Source organism: Nycticebus coucang, chromosome 3 (assembly GCF_027406575.1).
Source record: "Nycticebus coucang isolate mNycCou1 chromosome 3, mNycCou1.pri, whole genome shotgun sequence".
Lineage (NCBI taxonomy): Eukaryota > Metazoa > Chordata > Mammalia > Primates > Lorisidae > Nycticebus > Nycticebus coucang.
This window is the reverse complement of record NC_069782.1, coordinates 152315300-152334882: the sequence shown is the minus strand read 5'-3', so window position 1 is coordinate 152334882 and position 19583 is coordinate 152315300. Positions and strand designations below refer to the sequence as shown.

General features: G+C 49.2%; 1 protein-coding gene across 3 annotated transcripts in view; it reads left to right on the top strand.

Annotated features, from left to right (window-relative positions):
- The first annotated feature begins 235 nt into the window (after window positions 1-235).
- The window catches only part of CPXM2 (carboxypeptidase X, M14 family member 2), a 124082-nt gene continuing 104734 nt past the window's right edge, over window positions 236-19583 (top strand). For 2 of the 3 annotated variants that reach the window (XM_053585395.1, XM_053585394.1), the window contains exons 1-2: window positions 369-787; window positions 12154-12252. In XM_053585395.1, the coding sequence (XP_053441370.1) occupies window positions 502-787; window positions 12154-12252 (385 nt within the window). In that variant the 5' untranslated portion in view covers window positions 369-501. Of the gene's footprint in view, window positions 788-12153; window positions 12253-19583 lie in introns of all 3 variants that reach the window. The other variant, XM_053585393.1, reaches the window with a different exon arrangement.

The window sequence follows — 19583 nt, the reverse complement described above, 5'->3', positions numbered from 1 at the left end:
ACCAGGCTGGGGTCCCCCAGCAAACGCTGGAGGCCAGTTTGGCATTCTAACCTTCCTTACCACCTTTGGCCACCTGTAAAACAAAGAAATGGAACAGCAGGCCTCAAAGTTTCCTTCTAAGATTCAAATTCCTTAGAGTTTTTGGGGAGGGGCGCCCAGCAAGGCTGCATGCTGGCTGGCCTTGGAGGGGAGAGGGTAAGGGAGGGCTGGGGACAGTCCGGGGCTCCAGCACCTGCCTCAGAGGGCCGCCTCGGCGGGTTTGGAGGGGAAAGGGAGGGAAGAGGAAGGGCGGGGCCGGCCCCCCTGTGCCCGCCCCGCGCCTCTGCGGCCCCTCCCCGGCCTGGCCCGGCCTGGCCCTGCCCAGCCCAGCAGTCCCACCGGCCTGACGCCTCCAGCGCCCCGTACGCTGCGCAGCTGTGCCCCGCGCCCCTGCCCGGCACCTCCGTCTGCCCGGCGCTCCCGGTGCCCGTGACCCTACTCGGGGCGCGGGGCAGCGCGGGCATGGCCCACCGGGGGGCGGTCGCCCCCGTACTGACCCTGGCTCTCCTGGCGGTGGCCTTTGCCGGGGTCAGAGCCCAGGGTACAGCCCCCGAGGACCCTGACTACTATGTGCAGGAGATCTGGAGTAGGGAGCCGGAGCCTGAGCCCTTCTCGCCGACGCTGCCCACCGGGGCCTGGGTGGAGGAGCGGGAGCCGCGCCCGCCGGAGCCCAGGCCGCCCAAGAGGGCCACCAACCCCAAGAAGAGGCCCAAGAAGGAAAAGCTGGCTGTGGAGACGCCTCCACCAGGTAACTTTCTGCGCAGAGCAGCCCGCGGCGCTGCCGGTGGCTGCGTTCCTCGAGGGGACAGCTGGTTTCCCTGCCGAGTGACTAGGGCAAGCGAGCCCAGCGAACCAACCGGTCCTGCCCGAGTCTCCGCAGAGACTGCACCTGCGCTTCCCGCCCGCCCCTCCCAGCTCCCCAGAACTCAATCCTGACCCCATGACCCGCATCTCAGCTTTGTCAGGTAGAGACGGAGCCCTGCAGTTGGGAAGCTGCCCAGGGGGCCGGGTTCCTCCGCCCCCAGCCTGAGATCCCCTGGGGAAGGACTCCCTGCGGGACCCTGTCTGTCTCTGAGGAAGTCCCCCATTTTCCTACAGCGTTTTCTTGAGAGCGAATTTCTGACTTGGTGATGAGAATGGCTGGCCTGTTTGGGCAGATGGCCTTCTGGAGAAAGCTGTGAGAGGGCCTTTACCCAGCCAGTGTCCCCTCAGCTGCTCCTCCCCCTTCAGTGGGTCCCTTAGTCCTCTGCACAGCAGGGGGCAGGATGGCACCACCTGGGAGGATGTGCCTGGTCTCTGCTCCAGCCCAGGCTTTAGGGGAAGGACTGTCTTCTCCCCCCTGCTCACACACATCCTCAGCTTCTGCCACGCCTGCCTTGGCAAAGTGACTTTTGCTGGGTTTATTAAGGGAAGCCAGCTGCCCCTTGTGAAGTGCGACTTTGTCTCAGTTGTTCCAACTTTGCTCCAATTGCAGGGGGCTGCAGGCTTAGTATTTCGAGAACAGGAGTGTGCAGATTGTGGCCAGATTCTCCTGTCTTTCAATGGCCTTCCCCGAAAGCAGATATTTTAATGTGCAACCCTTGCCACGCCCTAGGTGCAGAAGGCATCGACATTGTTTGGATAAACCGCTGGTGACAGTCAGCAGCCAGGAAGGAGGGAAGGTGGTGGAGTGGGGTGGGGACTCAGAACTCTTGAAAGGGTGGGCCCATCTGGGCACCCCTCCTTGCACAGGGAAGGAGGCCTTGTTGTGTTTCAATTTGTGGGGAATTTGGAATCTGCAGGCATTTTTGTGAGTTGTAAGACAAACTTGAACTGAACCATCCAGAATTTCCAGTGTTTCAGGAGGCCTTATGGGAATTAAGGTATATAAGGGCCACAGGAGTGGGAGTGGGAGGAGACGCTCATGTTCGTAGGATGGGGCTGTGACTGTTAGGAGCTTTGTGTGTCCTATCTCACTTAATCCTCTCAGGGACCCTGGAGGGTTGGTGTTCTTGATTTATTGACGAGGAACCTGAGGCTCAGTTTAAGTAACTTGCTCAGTGCCACTTGCTGGCTTGGGAGATATGAAAGCCGTTCTCCTATTTCTTACTTTGAGGCCTTTTTGGCTTGGTCTTCGAATCGAATCTATATAATTCCTTATTTCGTAGTGTCTGGTCTGCGTTCAGCCCAGCTCTGGACATGGCAGGGTGGGGTGGGTGGTAGACACGTATGTTGGGTTCTGGCAGTCACTGGGTAGTAGTGGGAGGGGAAATGGGAGAAGCCCCAGGCTAGGATCCCACAACTGTGCTTAACACCCAGGTTGAGGGCTCGTGGCTCAGCTCCCGGTACCTCAACCATGGATCTGTGAACAGAACCAGTTTGTTTTGTCAATCGCTGGAAAGGCCCTTCCCCAGCAGCTTCCAGGCTGCCTTTAGGCTGGTCCTTCTGGAACCTTCACTCATGCTGTAGGTCTTTACCAAGAACCTGCCTAGCACTGACTTCTGGGTAGGGTCCTAGGATAGGGCAAGACAGCCCTGGCCCCCACTCTCATGGAAGCCACAGAAGTTAGAGTACTTTAAAAATAACTAGGTTGCACAGAAGTATGGGGTGCTAAGGAAATGAACAAACAGGGAGCTCACCTAGACTGGGGGCTCAGCAAAACTTTCCAGGGGAGGTGACATTCAAGGCTGACGAGAGAGCTTGCTTTGTTGTCCCAGGGACTCTTACTGGTGTCCAGCCATCATAACTAAGATAGCTTTCTTTCCCTACAGAAAACAGCTCTGAAAGTCACAGCCTGGCCTTAACAATGTGCACAGGCTAATGTGTCTGTCGACTCAGATGTTGCGGTGGGGAAGTGACTTTCCATAGTCCTTTGAGCATCAGTACTTGCCAGCCTTGGACTGGGGTCTCTGAAGGAGAAATCACGGTACAATCTCATTTGCAAGAAAAAGGCAGTTTGCTTTTGGACGATTATTTGGTAGATAGAAATGAACTATGGAGTAAGAAAGCCTATTTATTCCTGGCAAATCGCCTCTCCTCCTGCCAGAAATGGGCTCCCCAGCTCAGCCGGCCTCTGGCATTACCCTGGATCACCAACCCCCTGAGAAGACAACAGGGTTTTGGAAATTCTAGAGACTCGAATCAGAGTCCTCATGGGGGAACTGCCTCTGCCTCCAGGCCTGCCACTGTTCAGGCTGGTTTTTAATGAGTTATGGGTGTTCTTTAGTGCTCCCTCAACTATGACAAGCTAAGTGTGACATTTATCTCAATACTTTTAACTTCTGTGTGTGTGTGTTTGGTCAGCAGAGCCCACCCCTTGAAACCCCAGGTAGGGAAGGAAGGGAGACTGATTTAAGACTAACCTTGATTAGGGAAGTCAGTGATAGGTTTGTGCAGTGAAGCTGCCCTAGGAGAAAATTATTTTTTCCCACATTAAGTGGTGCTTTAATCTACACACTGCTCATTATAGTAGAAGCATTTGTTTTTGCATTGGACTGTTTTGTAAGCAGGTGGTCAAATCCTAGGAAGGCACTTAGGGAGGAAGGAACACTGGGCCACGGCTGGGGGTGTCCGATGCTTCACTGGGCAGATGGTGCATGCTATGTACAGGCGTTGTCTAGACCCTGAGGTGGGATGAACAATTAGATTTAGAGAAGCATAAGAATATAAAAACATGTAACAAATTTAAAAGTCTGTGCTTCATCTTTGCAGATGATAAAGTATTTTCCAGATAGCCCTTGTCTTGCATAAAGCTGGTGTTTATGGGAAGATGGCAGGCAAATGTTCTGTGAGGCAGTTCTGGGAGGAAGTTTCCTGTGGGAACAGGAGAGTTTATGCAAGGATCTGGGGGCATTGAGAATTTGATCTTGGTATAGACTTGGGTTTGACCTTTGGTTGTTGTTTTGCATCACCACAGAAATGCCCGATAGACATGACATGCTGACATTCGTGGAGGTGGCTTGAATCCTTTGGCTAATTGAGAATATAGCATTTGCCACGAGTGGCTGATAGATTTCCAGAAAAGTAGGGCCTTGATATACTGAATGGGATGGAATATTTAAAAACATTTATTTACGTTTTTATTTTGAAATAATTATAGACTTATAGGAAACTGCAGAAATAGTACAGTGAGGTTCCATTTGCCCGTCACCCATTTTCCCCAGTGATAATGTCTCAGATAACTATAGTGCAGGGTTTCTTAAGCTTGGCAGTGTTGGCATTTTGGCCACTTGTGTTTGTATGGTGTGCCGATGGGGGAGGAAGGGGGTTGTCCTGTGCACTGTAGGATGTTGGCAGCATCCCTGGCTTTGACCCACTGGATGCTACTACAGTGTCCTACAATGTACAGGGCAACAGCCATATTGGAATCTAAGTTGTACCCTCCCTACTGTTGTTGAAACCAAAAATGTCTCTAGACATTGATTGCCAGATGTACCCAGGGGGTTGAGAATCACTGCTATATACAGTACCCAAACTGGGAAGTTGACTGTGGCGTGATACTATTAACTAGATTACATACCTTATTCAGATTTGACCAGTTTTTACGTGCATTTGTCTGCATGTTCTCTGCGATTTTAAACATGTGCGGATTCGTGGAGGCACCAGCACCACTGGGATACAGAACTGCGTGATCTTTTTCTGAGGTTGCTTTGGGATTTGGGAATCATAATTTCTGAGATCCTCACTGTGAACATTAGTTCATCCCAGAATTTTAGAACTTGACAGAACCTAAGTGGTCATCAAGGACAAGTTCTTGTTCATGTCAAGATTCTGATAGTGAGCTGCCTGGCCTCTGTTCACACACTTCCGTAGATGGGCTTTCACAGTCACTGGATGAACAGTGCTGATTGTGAGATTGTTCTTCCTCATATGGACCTGACAATGCGTTTCTCTCAAATTCCATTTATTCAGCTGTTTCTGGTCAAATTCTAGATTTTCTAGACCCCTGCAGAAAATCTTGCATTGAATGGGTCCCAAATGTGAGTCTCAGGCTTTGTTTTTCATTATCGCAGGGTTAAGGATAGGGTAAGGGGGGCCACATATCCGGCATACAAGCAGATGTGGGGTGTACTTGCTTCACACGCCATTTCCACATTGATGACCTTGGTTTGTGGCCATGCTGTTTTTGGAGAATATAATAGAACAGAGAAATAAACCGCAGTTATATAACTCACCTTCTTCCTCTCTCTTGGCAGTCATGAACAAATTAATAAACTGCATTATTGATTTGAATAAGTGATTTGAAGAACTTTTCCTTCTGCCTTCACTGCACACTGGGTTAGTAGTAGGCTTGGATATGTAGCCTTTAAATTTGGGTTCCATTTGGTCCTTTGTCACTTCTTTCTTCAGGCACTGGCAAGAATGCACCGCTATTCAAATATGCCCAAACCCACATCCCCACCATAGCCCCGAGCCCATGGAATTTGCAGGGTGGGCATCAAGCCATGTTCGTTTGTATGTCTGTTCCCGGAATCCTTGACTTTGCATTTTGTACAGTGTTGTGCTGTAGTGGTGGGGAAAATAACCAAAGAGTTGTTATTTGAGCTTGTTTACTTGTAAACAAAGCCCTTTTTGTTGTGTGTGCTGCAGGCCTGGTGGAGAGGGTTTCACATTCAGCCTTTGCTTTGTCTCTTTGAAGGGTGGTTTGCAGTGTTTGGCTTTGGATGGAAATGTCTTTTCAAAGCTGAAGTGTGAGGATTAGGAGAATGTGTTTGTAAATACTTCAATATGTATTTTTAAAAACAATCATGGTTCTATTAGCACACCTAAACAGTTAACTAGTGTTTTGTCCAGGTGAACTCCCTATAAAATTCCAAGGGAAAGGACGTCGTTTCCTGTACATTAGCAAGCAGCTTTCTAAGACACCACCTCCCTTTCCAGAATGCTTTCCAAAGTCAACTACTAATTCTGGCACGTTCCCTCCTGCCTGTGCCCACAGTTCTACAAACCAGGGCTCGTGAAGATAATAAAGAGGACACACCCACATTTGGGGAAGTTGGCTTGGATGGTGTCGTCCTTAAAAATAGCCACCGTGTTTCCTTTGTGTCCCACGTGGCTGTGCCTTACGTGCTGGGACAATGGCAGCCTGGCCCTGGAGCCTAGATTTTTGAAGTGGGGGCTTCCTCTGGATGTCCCTAAGGGGCCAGGAAGCCAGAGCTCTCAGGTTCAGTGTTACCTGAAATGGAGGTGATGCAGGTTGCAGAGGCTTTGACCTCTGTGGCTGTCTCAGGCCCTCCTGGCCACTGCAGCTGCTGCTTTGGGCCCACAAAACTACTCACGAAATTAGGGTTTCTTTGTATGGCCACATGGAAGGGCTGGCTCCACATCTGGCTGGCAGGTACCAACTGGCTACTCATCGGACATCACAGGATGTTGGCACGGCACAAAACAGCTTCAAATGTTAATTTAAGATCCTGATGTCACAGATGTGTGTGGAACACCTGATCTCTGCAGGGCATGTGGATGGAAGCGATCCACATTAAGTTTGTTTGGGATTCAGAGAGAGCTGGTTTGGCTCTGCCATTCATGGACACATGTGACTTCTCTAGGCCTCACTTTCTCACAGCGGCACAGCAACAGCAGTAACTCAGGTGTCCCGGGCAAGTGTGCAGTGACATGGGTCAATGCCCAGCTTCCCAGCCTCTGGAGGTATGGCTCAGAGGCACCTTACTCAGGTTCTTTGGACACCCAAAGTCCAGGGGGACTCTGCCAGGCAATGCAGCCTGGGTTATTGGTTTTTCCTCCCCCCTTTCTCACTGCTTTTGCCTTTTTATTGGTGCTTCATGAAATCCTCTCCCAGGTATACTGCTGTGCCCCAGGCCTTCTTGTCTCAGGCTCTGTTTCCAGGCAGATCCCGATCAGGCACATACAAGTGGTGCCCTGCACAGTGAACTCAGGCCAACCTGTCTATACCAAGGTGTCTCTTTAAGGCAAAGGGCTGTGTTCGGGTGCAAGTCAAGAAAACAGCTGCTGGCTGCATGGAGGGTGGGAGTGGTGGCTGTAAGGTACTAGCTGACCCCATTTGTCCCTTATGGCCCCTGGTCTGTTGGGGCTTGTGCCTTCTGCAGGAGAGGCTGCCCTAGAGGAGGGTTTCCCAGAGAAGAAAGACACAGTGGAGAGGGACAGTGGCAGGATTTGGATTGCTTGCTTGCTTGGTTTTGCTCTAGCCCTGGTAAAACGCACTCAGATAATTTCACTAGGTCCTCCATGTCCACCCACAGTCTCCCGTTGCCCCTAGACCAGTGGTTCTCAACCTTCCTAATGCCACAACCTTTTAATACAGTTCCTGTGGGTCGTGACCCACAGGTTGAGAACCGCTGCCCTAGACCATCAAGGTCACTGATGCATGGACACAAGTGCACCATCCAGCTGCTTAGCCCACCGTTCAGGGTCCACCTGATTGCCAGGATCCTTGCTTCCTCTGGGAGTTACCTGTCCTCAGAATTGGATAAGGGTGCAGGTGGCTCCTGCTAACGTGCCATGGAGCAGGCGCCTCCAGCTGCTTTGGTTTTAAGTTTTCCCCTGCGGGGTCCTCCTGGCTCTCCCTATGTGAGGGTTCCCAGGAGCCCATCGGTGTTTGTGGTGCGTCAATGGCTGTAGCTATCATCTGCCCCGAGGCCTTCCTCCTAATGTGGGTCCTTTAGCCAGAGGCAGGCAAGGACCTCTGAGCCCTGGACAGAGCCCTTCACAGGAGGCACTGGGCATGGCTTGTTGGACTGGCATTTTCTGGGGAAAATGCAAAAATGCAGCAAAACATTTTTTCCCCAGGTTCTGGGGGTTTGCTACTGTAAGCTCTTTTACAGAGAAGGGAAAAATCGTGTTCTATTAACCAAGAATTATGTTTATCACTGTAGACCAGAATAGAACATGTGGCCTGCATTCAGCTTGCTACTTTTAAGGGCTTCTGCTTTGTCACGAGGCCCAGATGGAGGTGCTGGTTGGGTTCTGGCTCCTCTGCATGCTGTTTCCATTTTATTTCTTCTTTCATTTGTGCAGACCAGATGCTGCCCTTCCTGTTACAAGAGAGGAAGGGGCTACGAAGGGGAATCCATGTGACGTCTGGGAAGGGCCTTGATTTGGGGGCAGTCTCAGCTCATTGGTGACCTTGGGCAGATATGTTCTCCTGTCTGAGCCTCAAAGTCCCCATGAAATGATGCTCATAAAAAACTTCAGTGTCCTTAGCGGGTCCTTGCTGAGACAGGATGTTAGAATCGATGTGAAAATGCCCTGTAAATTGTGAATCGTGCTATGCACTTTAGCTGCCATCCTTCCAGTAGTGAGAATAGAGCTTGTGGCCTGTGGGCTCAATAATGACATTCAAGGTTAAAAAAACAGAAGCTGCCTTTGTTCAGTGAGTGCTTCATTCACGTCACTTGTTTTCTGCTGTGACTTCCTTTGTGGCACCGTGATTGTCTCCTACTGATGAGGGACACAGAGAGGTGGGCAGGTCACCTGAGGACTTGGGCAACGTGGGCACACCTGGCTGGACCTGGACTGGGACCAGGCCTTAAGCTGGCACTCCTAACCCCTGCCCGCTTCTTCTTGAGTGAGGGTGCCGGGCCCAGCCTGCTGTCTTGGCACCATTCATCCCATCCCCCGGGAATCCCATGTTAGTTCTCAGGGAAATCAGACTGTCTGGGGAAGTACGACATTTGTCTGACATCTAGACCTTTACTAGAGTCCCAGAGCTGAGCAGAACTGGGTTTGCTCATGGGTCTGGATCTAATATGATGTAGTGTCAGGGTGCTACCTGGGGTGTGGTGTCAGAGCGATGCCTGAGGCATAGTGTGGGGTGCTGCCTGGACTTTGGTGTCAGGGTGCTAACTAGGGTGTGGTGTGGGGTGCTGCCTGTGGCATGATGTGGGGTGCTACCTGGGGCATGGTGTGGGGTACTACTGGGCTGTGGTGTGGGTTGTTGCCTGGGGTGTGATATGGGGTGCTGCCTGGGCTGTGCTGGTGTGGGGTGCTGCCTGGGCTGTGGTGTGTGGTTCTCCCTGAGCTGTGGTGTGGGGTTCTCCCTGGGCTGTGGTGTGGGGTGCTGCCTGGGCTGTGGTGTGGGGTGCTGCCTGGGCCGTGGTGTGGGGTGCTCCCTGGGCTGTGGTGTGGGGTGCTGCCTGGGCTGTGGTGTGGGGTGCTGCTTGGGCCGTGATGTGGGGTTCTCACTGGGCTGTGGTGTGGGGTGCTGCCTGGGCTGTGCTGGTGTGGGGTGCTGCCTGGGCTGTGGTGTGGGGTGCTGCTTGGGCCGTGATGTGGGGTTCTCCCTGGGCTGTGGTGTGGGGTGCTGCCTGGGCTGTGCTGGTGTGGGGTGCTGCCTGGGCTGTGGTGTGGGGTGCTGCCTGGGCCGTGGTGTGGGGTTCTCCCTGGGCTGTGGTATGGGGTGCTGCCTGGGCTGTGGTGTGGGGTGCTGCCTGGGCCGTGGTGTGGGGTGTTCCCTGGGCTGTGCTGGTGTGGGGTGCTCCCTGGGCTGTGCGGGTGTGGGGTGCTCCCTGGGCTGTGGTGTGGGGTGCTCCTGGGCTGTGCTGGTGTGGGGTGCTCCCTGGGCTGTGCTGGTGTGGGGTGCTCCCTGGGCTGTGGTGTGGGGTGCTGCCTGGGCTGTGGTGTGGGGTGCTTCTGGGCTGTGCTGGTGTGGGGTGCTGCCTGGGCTGTGTGTGGGGTGCTCCCTGGGCTGTGGTGTGGGGTGCTCCCTGGGCTGTGGTGTGGGGTGCTCCCTGGGCTGTGGTGTGGGGTGCTGCCTGGGCTGTGCTGGTGTGGGGTGCTGCCTGGGCTGTGGTGTGTTGTGCTCCCTGGGCTGTGGTGTGGGGTGCTGCATGGCCATGCTCTCTGGTTCTCACTCTCCCTGCTTATTCTATGGAGGCTCCAGAGAGGCTGTCCTGGGAAGGAGAAGGCTGCCATGGTCGTACCTCTTCCAGGGAGGGCTAGAGTACAGCATCCTTTCTCAGAACCTTGGCTTTTTCCTCACATATTTTACAGAACTTTTGGAGGGGGGGGTAAAAATCTTTCTATCAAATCAGACTCAGCATTTTCAAAATTTCTGCTGCCTATTTTACCAACAAGCAAGGTTGTTACAGACCCTCCTTTGGGTCTACTGCAGGTCCCTTCTTCTGTTGTTTTTCTACCCGCTGTGACATCCCAGTCATGGAAATGGGACACCTGCTGGGTTGGCCTCGAGGGAGATGTGCAGATGCTGATGTGTCCAGCTCTCTGGCTCAGCCTTTCTCCTCTGGCTTTTATGAAAGTTTGGTTTATCAGCTTCTAGACATGGTAATACTAATGGGGACGCTGAATTTCATGATTTTTTTTGAGCTTACGTGGAAAATGAGAGATATTTCCAGAAGGCATCACCTAAGAATACAACAATATGAGGATTTCTCTTGGCTGAGCCCAGTGTACCCCTTGAATTTCTTGGAGATTTAAGGGTTTTTAAATAAGTATCCTTTTTGGGGGGAGGGTGTTGACTACAGATTAATCTGAAATGATCTTGTTAATTGGCACAATTAATAAGCCAGAGGAGAAAGGCTGAGCCAGCCGTTTTTGGCATTTCAACTCTCTTTTTAAAGTCCAAACTAAGTCTCTTCCTGCACAGACCCACCCACTCTTGCTTGTTTCTGCTTGCTCATTCTCTGCCTCGTTGGTTGCTTAGTTCCATCATTCCTTCATCACAGCCTCCTATGTCCCAGGCTCTGGAGACAGAGCCGTGAGCAAGGCCAGACACGGTCCCTGCCCTTTTGAACAGATGTGTCCCATTGATGCTGTGATGTTACCAGCCAGGACAGGTGTGCAGAGCTGTGGTGGGGCTTCCAGTGCCCCTCGCAGGTGTTCTTTCCCACAGGCACACCTGTCCTCCAGCTGCTGTGTGTCTCCCACCTCTGCAAAAGTGCCCGGGTGAGGCTACATCTCCGATTCCCCAATGGGTCAGTTTGTAGCCAGAGGTTAACTGCAGTAGAGATGGTGGCCCTTCAAGTGGGGGCAACTCTGTGTGCACTGCTGCTCCAGCGCTCCCTGGGCATCTGCTCAGCCAGACTCATGCTGAGACTGAGCCAAACTCATGCTAAGACTGCAGGCTTGCTTAATTCCTTCCCCAACCCCATCCTCCTTGCCTCCCTCTCTCAATACATCATGTGGACCCAAACCCCTGCATCAGGCTCTGCTTAGAGGCAACTTGGGCTGAGACAGATGCCCATCAAAGGAGGGTTTGATTTTGGTAGGGACGTAGGGAAGGCTAGTACGTGGGGGTGATGTGATGTCCAAACAGACTTACAAGATCCGCAAGAGCTAATTATCTCAAGAGTGAAGGTAGGGCAGTCCAGGAAGATGAGCAGGAGGCATGAACTGAAGGCTGGAAGGAGGCCAGTGTTGCTGGGGCAGAGAGAGGGAGTGTGCAGGGTGCAAGGAAGCTGAGGAGGTTAGCAGAGTGTGGCAGAAGGCCTCCCACTGGGGGCAGCATTGTCACCCACAAGGCACGTGGGTGACATTGACTCTCCCAAGGCAGGGCCTGGGAGAGGGAGGCAGGAGAAGCCGAGCATGGTGCAAGATGCTAGCTGGATTTCCACTGCCTGTTCCTTCAATTTTATACAATATCCCTGGGCCTCAGTGATGGTCAGACGTACCTTCCAAAGCATCCTGCGGTCTCGTGATGGTGACAACTTGTACATTGTTTTTTTTTTTTTTTTGTAGAGACAGAGTCTCACTGTACCGCCCTCGGGTAGAGTGCCGTGGTGTCACACTGTTCACAGCAACCTCTAACTCTTGGGCTTACGTGATTCTCCTGCCTCAGCCTCCCGAGCAGCTGGGACTACAGGCGCCCGCCACAACGCCCGGCTATTTTTTGGTTGCAGTTTGGCCGGGGCTGGGTTTGAACCTGCCACCCTCGGCATATGGGGCCGGCGCCCTACTCACTGAGTCACAGGCACTGCCCTTGTACATTGTTTTTATTAGGAGAGTTTATTTCCTTGGGCGTTTATAACGACACACTTCCTTTCTTTTAACCAGAGACCCTTTGGAGACCAAGGTACCCTCTTTGAAGTCAAGGGAGCAGAGGGGACAATGGCTGCTGTGCAGGAGAGGATGGAGTTCTCAGCACCCTGAGCCTGCCTGGCATATGTGGAGGCAAAGCCATCTCTTTCTCTCCCTTTTTAGGTAAAAAAAGCAACAGAAAAGGCATGAGAACCAAGAACACGGAGAAGGCTGCCAGCGATGATCATGGTGTCCCGGCGGCCCACAAAGATGTCAAAGAGAGTAAGTGGTAGCAGAGAGCCTCTGGCCCGGCTCCTGTCCCGGGAGGGGGGACGGCAGGCCCTAGTGCAGCAGCCCAACTCCGGATCCCCCAGGCGTGGGGCTGGCTGGGGGCTGCTGTCTATTCTTACCCATCGTGCGGGGGTGAGAACGTTCTGGCAGCTTCTGTGCCGTGTTCACACCTCTGCAGCACATCAGACCTCACAGCCAGATTTTCCTGATTGATTTGACTAAAGCCATTTCTGAATTTCCTGGACTTCTTGGTTGCTTTCCCACCTCTCCCCCTCGAAGACAACATCATTTCCTCTCTTAGGGGACCCCTTAGCTCTCTACAGCCTTGGGTGTGCATTTCTTATTTCCATCCCGACCCAGGAGCCTCTGGGGTCAGAGATTAAGCCTTTTGCTTCCAAGACACGCAGTGCGAGGTAGGCGTGGGATCTTACAGTCACATGAACACATCGGTCATTTACCCACCTGCCTTAGAATGTTAAGGGTATCACTTGCTGACTCATGAATAAGCTCTGGCCCATGGGCTATAGCTGTTACTATTACCGTGTCTTTACTATTCTAAACTGTGGTATCCAAGATCAAATTTCTGCTAATATTAGTAATAGCAGCCACTGATTAAGTTGCCAGGCTCTTGACCCAATATTTGACATCTCCCAGTGCTCCTTTAAGTGAGTATTATCACTGTGGTATTATTATTATAATCATCCGTATTTTACAGATGAGGAAAATGAGACTTGGTTATGTGGGTAATTTGCCTGGGGTTATGCAGCTTGTAAGTAACAAAACAGGGATTTGAACCCAAGATTATCTAATTTTGTACTTTTTGCTTTGCAACATGTACGCTCAAAATAAACAGTGCATTTCAGGAATTTGCCTTCACAGAGTTAGGGGTTGTTTTCTGCTGACATGTGAGCCCGTAAACCATGTAACAAGAGTTGGTCATCACAGCGGGAGTTGCCTGTTTCCTGAGGCACCGTGTAATGATTTGGGGCTGTGTTTCTAACCAAGAACTTACCCTGAAAGCAATCACAGAGGTGACTAACAGTGCATGATAAGGTACAAACAGAAGTCGACAGCAATGAACTTCTGCAGTCACTAGTATATTCCGTCCTAGAGTGGGCAGGTGTGTACCGTGCCCAGGGAGGGGACCCAGTGTATTTAGGAGACTGCACCGTGCAATGTGGTGCTGGCTGTGTTTCTGACAGTCACCCTCGTGGTGTGGGCCTTTGCAATGTCACCTAAATGGAGGGTGATAGGACTGCCCACCTTGAGTGGGCTTCTGATGTAGACTTTTTGTGCTCTGGCCCAAGCAGGCTGTTACAGCACCAGCTGTTTCTCTGGGGTCACAAATGTCACATGGCTAAAGTGGCTCGAGTGCTGTTGCCTCTCTGGTTCTTGCTGCCATCATATCTGGGCCTGGTAATTCTTTACTGTCTTGCTAGTTCTAAAATGCTTTTATTAATATTTTAAAACATATTTTGTCCAGGTTTTTAAGTAGCTTCAGCAGAAGGCTTGGTTTGAATTGTCTTAGTTCTTTATTATCAGAGTTGTATGTTAAAAAAAAGTTGAAATTCTGGCATTTTCAGAAAGGTTTTGAAGGTGCGTTTCTATATGCACACATAATACACACTGAAATCTGAACTTGACTCCTTTTCTGCCATGGTTATCCTCCCTCCACGTACCCTGCCCTTCTCTGGGCCGCGCAAAGTTGTCCCTGACTTTGGTCTCCCAGCCCTGTCAGGTTAGGGACGCTGTTCTCCAAGGCAGCCAGTTTGGCCCTGATTCACCGAATGTACTTGATGTGGTTTGTAGCCTGTGAAACTTCTTCCATTAAAGAAAAAAAAAAAAAAAGGAGGGATTGAAGACCATTAAGGATAAAAGCAACCACTGTGATCTCTGATCTATAGAGGGTGGCCATGGGGGTGGTGCACATGGTGGCAGGGTGACATAGCAGTGAGGAACAGAGGCCTGCGTCAGGTGCTGAGCAATATGGTCTCAGATATGCAATGGGGCATTCTCAAGACCCTGAGTCCATCCTCTTCTTAGCATCTCCTGTGGTTGCACTAGGGGGCCTCGAGGGAATTGCAGCAGAATGTTGGGGTGATACAGATGCCAACTATGTCACAGTCAAGGTGGCCAGTGCAGATGTTAACCACATTGTGTTGTGTGGGTGAATGGCATTAAAAAACTTGTTTTTAATGTGAAAATCATGCCTGAGGAACATTCACGTAAAGGGAGAGAATATGTCCCTGACTGTCACTATGATTAAGGAATGGTGTCATCTGTGACAAGTAACTAAAATGTTATATATTCTAATGTTGCTCTATAATAGTTTATGAAGTTGGTGGAGTCATTGTTCTAATTCTTCACCTCTCCCCATGTCTTTACCCTTTGCCACGTAACTTTTCAGTCCTTTTACAAAAGGTGAAAGTCTCTTGGCTTTGGGCTCATCCCTGTGCCTTGTTTAGGCCAGTAGACTAAGGTGAAGAGACCACGTGTTCATTCTCAGCTGAGGCTTTGCTTGTTTCATTTGCTTTGTGGGCCTCTGCCATCTCCATAAGAAAATGTGCATGCCCAGACCCCTGGTCCAAGGAGGCTGAGTGATGAGTGGAGCAGACAGAGGCCTAACCTGCGGCACAGCGCCACCCAGCTGAGCCAACGGATCTATAGTCACCTGGGAAATAAATGCTGATTAGGTGCCATTAAGAGTCTGGGATTGTTTGTTACACAGCAATAGCTGACCAATGCAATGAAGTTAAAGAATAGCCTTTTTTTTTTTTTTTAAGATTTCATGATGTTCTATAATTGAGCCACCTACTTATCAACACTTAGGTTGTTTCTAATCTTTTGCTCCTATTACAGCCTCACAGTGAAATTACCATATGCCCATGATATTTGCCATGCATTGAGAGCAGAATAATTACCTACTTGGTATTCCCAGCATAATTTGTCCTGTTTCTGGCCTGTTTCCCTTTTTTCTTGGCCACATGGGGGTTTTTTTCTCACACATGTCCTGCTCACACATTCTCTGTACAGGGAATTGGATGGGCACCTAAGTTAGTGATTGAGAGGCAGCTTTGGGATCAGGTTCTATACTCACTGGCTGCCAAGACTCTGGGTAAGATACTGGGCAAGATAAATACTGTCAGTATTTATATAATCATTTAAAAGTTAACCCTTCTCTGAGACTCAGTTTCCTCCTCTATAAAGTGGAGATAAAATCCTCTTTATAGGCATATTGTGAAGATTAAATAATATCTGCAGACTGTAGGACACAGGATGTAGTAAATTCTCAGCAAATGTTAGCCATGATTTTGACTTGCTAGCTTGTGATTTTTTTGTGCTTTAGAATAGGGATTGGCAAACTTCTTTTTTTTTTATTATTAAATCATAGCTATGTACATTAATGCAATCATGGGGCACCATGTACTGGTTTTATACACAATTTGAAATATTTTCATTCCACTGATTAACATAGCCTTCCTGGCATTTTCTTAGTTATTATGTTAAGATATTTATCTTCTACATTTAGTAAGTTTCACATGTACCCTTGTAAGATGCACAGTAGGTGCGGTCCCACCAATCATCCTTCCTCCAACTCATCCTCCTCCTTCCCCTCCCATCCCTTTCCCCTTTCCCCATATTCTTAGGTTATAATTGGGTTATAGCTTCCATATGAAAGCTATAAATTAGTTTCATAGTAGGGCTGAGTACATTGGATACTTTTTCTTCTATTCTTGAGATACTTTGCTAAGAAGAATATGTTCCAGCTCCATCCATGTAAACATGAAAGAGGTAAAGTCTCCATCTTTTTTAAGGCTGCATAATATTCCATGGTGTATATTACCACAATTTATTAATTCATTCGTGGGTTGATGGGCACTTGGCCTTCTTCCATGATTTAGCAATTATGAATTGGGCTGCAATAAACATTCTGGTACAAATATCTTTGTTATAATGTGATTTTTGGTCTTCTGGATATACACCTAGCAGAGGAATTGTAGGATCGAATGGCAGGTCTATTTTTAGATCTCTAAGTGTACTCCAAACATCTTTCAAAAAGGAACATATTAATTTGCATTCCCACCAGCAGTATAGAAGTGTTCCCTTTTCTCCACATCTACGCCAACATCTCTGGTTTTGGGATTTTGTGATATGGGCTAATCTTACTGGAGTTAGATGATATCTCACAGTAGTTTTGATTTGCATTTCTCTGATGATTAAAGGTGATGAGCATTTTTTAATGTGTCTGTAGGCCGTGCGCCTGTCTTCTTCAGAGAAGTCTCTCTTCAAGTCCCTTGCCCAGCCTGAGATGGGATCACTTGTTCTTTTCTTGCTAATACGTTTGAGTTCTCTGTGAATTCTGGTTATTAAATCTTTGTCAGAGACATGACCTACAAATATCTTCTCCCATTCTGAGGGCTGTTTGCTTGCTTTACTTACTGTGTTCTTGGCTGTGCAGAAGCTTCTTAGTTTGGGCAAACTTCTTTAAAAGACCACAATGCAAATATTTTATGCTTTATTGGCTAAGAGACAAAATCAAGGATATTATGTAAGTATTTATATAACCATTTAAAAGTTAACCCTTTTAAAATATATAAAATTTATTTTTATCTCATGGACTGTCCCAAAGCAGGTGGTGGGCTGGATTTGGCCCTCACACAGGCTTTAGTTTGCCACCCACTGTCTTAGAACTTAAGTGTTCTGCAAATGTTGCTTCCAGGAAGCCTTCCCTGATTACCTCTTTTTTGCTTTCCTCCACATTTTTCTCTTGGTCCCCTTCCCTCTCACATCACATCATTCCTTTGCACAGTCTTTAGTTCTGAGAGGCTATGAATGGTTAAGAGCAGGGGCCCCTGTCTGATTCATCTCTGGATATGTGTGCCTCGTGTTGGGAGTGGCACTTGATAAGAATGGCAGACTTGCTCGTTGAGCACCTCTGGTGTGCCAGAGCTAGGGTTCTGGTGTACAGCACAGGTGTTGTGCTATGTTCAGGTGGGTTAGAACATTGCCTTGAACAGCAGGGCTGGCCCTCCAAAGAAACTGGTCCTTGGCTTTGGTTCCCAGAGCAAGGTCTGTAGGAAAGACCCAGGATCTCCTGCCCAGGTAGAAGCCAGATCGTCTCCCCATGTTGTTGAATGGGAGCTTACTCAATGCATCTCCTTGGTGTCTGAGCTTGGTGAGACTTGGGGCCTCAGCTAGGTATCATGCTTGGGGATTGGCCCCCTTAATGTATGTGTGTGTTTCAAGACTTTAACATTGTATCACAGCTGGTTTATTTTTTCATCCAAGCCCTGTGGTAAACCTCTTCTCTTTGTGGCATGAGCATACATGGGGCTTGGTTTGGGTCTCCCCCTTAGCAAGGGTGACACAGCCCCTGATTCTGGAGGTGAGGTGATGAATAGACACATCTGTATGGAAGGTCTCCTTGGGAGTGAGAAGGCAGGCGAGGGGCCAGCATCGGGACAGTGTCACTGCCCTTTGGGCAGACTTCAGTCAGGAAGCCGGGAGAATGTGGGCACCAGGGAACCAAGTGCCTCTCTACCCCTTGCCAATTTTTACCATTGGCTGAATCTCATAAATATCAAAAAGTTGTTCTTTAGTTTCTAAAGTGAAACACGTGCCTTTGAAGGCTTTTCTAGCATTCCTTTACAATGTGGAGAGATTTTTTATTTTGATCTTGCAATAATGGTTTTGTGGCAGGGTCTTCAGTGGGTTGCACCAGGGTCCTGGGCCAGCTACAGCCCGCAGCTGTGTGTAATTCCACGTGAGCAGCGTGGCTAGCCTGAGACGAGGCTTCAGGATACTGGAGCTGAAACCAGAGCCAAAGTGAACTTGCCAGCCCAGACAAGGGCTTAGGGGACAGAGCTGGGACATACCTGATAGTGTCCGTGGTGGCATGAGAAGTCTCAGCTAATTTGTATTGCCCAGCTGACCTTAAGTGCAGCTCTCACTGACCAAGCGCAGGCTGGTCTATGTGTGTGGGAGAAATTCTAGGGCCGAGCTCCTTTGAATCCACGCAACAGACGCCAGCACGTGAGCTTTTGCTGCTCTTGAGGGTTTGTTCTTGGGACCGTCTGACCCGTCTTCTTTCCGTCTCCTCGTGGTTTCTGTGACAAGACCCTCTTATTCTACATTATTGACTTGAGATGGATTCAGCAGAAAATCAGATTTACCACATCATGCCCTAAAACTTTACACAAAATTAACATTTAAATTACTTGCGGTGGAAGCTGTTCTAAATGAGTTTTCCTTCCTGGATTATGAAACATTTGACTATGAAAGCAGGGGACACATGTTACAGACTGATTGTATCCTCATAGAGTCTGTGTGTTCAAACCCTAACCCCAGGGGAGGCGTGGGGTATTTGGAGGTGGTGCCTTTGGGAGGTGATTAGGTGCTGAGGGTGGAGCCTCATGAATGGATTAGAACCTTTAAAAGAGATCCCAAAAGCTCACTTGTCCTTTCCTTGTGAGGACACGGGGAGAAGAAGCCTTGATCTTTAAACCAGGAAACGGTCACTCGCTAGATACTAAATCTGTTGGTACCTCAATCTCCTAGTTTTCAGAACTGCAAGAAATGAATTTCTGTTGTTTATGAACCACCCAGTCTGAGATCCTCTGATTCAGCAGCCCGAGGGGATGAAGGCAGTACTCAGGTGGAAAGCTGATTGCTTCTGCACCATGTTGCAAAGCTGCCTCTACCAGATACCAAACCTCCAAATGCCCATGGCTTTGTTTTCAGGCTTACTGTTGTTTATAATTAATTCATTTTTCTATCCATGCATGAAATACCTCACTCTCTTAATTACTATAGCTTTATAACAAATGTTGATATCTGGTAGAGCAGGACTTTATTCTTTTTCAAAAAGGTTTGGTTATTGTATTTTAAAAAACTTTTTCTTTTTTTTTTTGAGACAGGGTCTTGCTCTGTCATACAGGCTTGAGTGTAGGGGCACAACCATAGCTCATTGCAGGCTCAGATTTTTGGGTTTAAGTGATTCCTGTGCCTCAGCCTCCTTGCTAGCTAGGACAACAGGCAGGTGCCACCACACTTGCCTAATTTTTTTTTTTTTGAGATGGAGTCTCACTATGTTTCCCAGGCTGGTCTTGAACTTCTAGACTCAGGCAGTCCTCCCACTTCAGCCTCCCAAGTCACTGAGATTACAGATAGGAGCCTCTATGCCTGGTCCCAGTTTTGGTTATTCCTGACTCATTGCATGCACTGGTACACACACACACACACGTTTATATCATCTAGTCAATTTCTATAAAAACTTCTTTGAATTTTGATTAGATTTGCATTGATGCCACAAATCAGTTTGT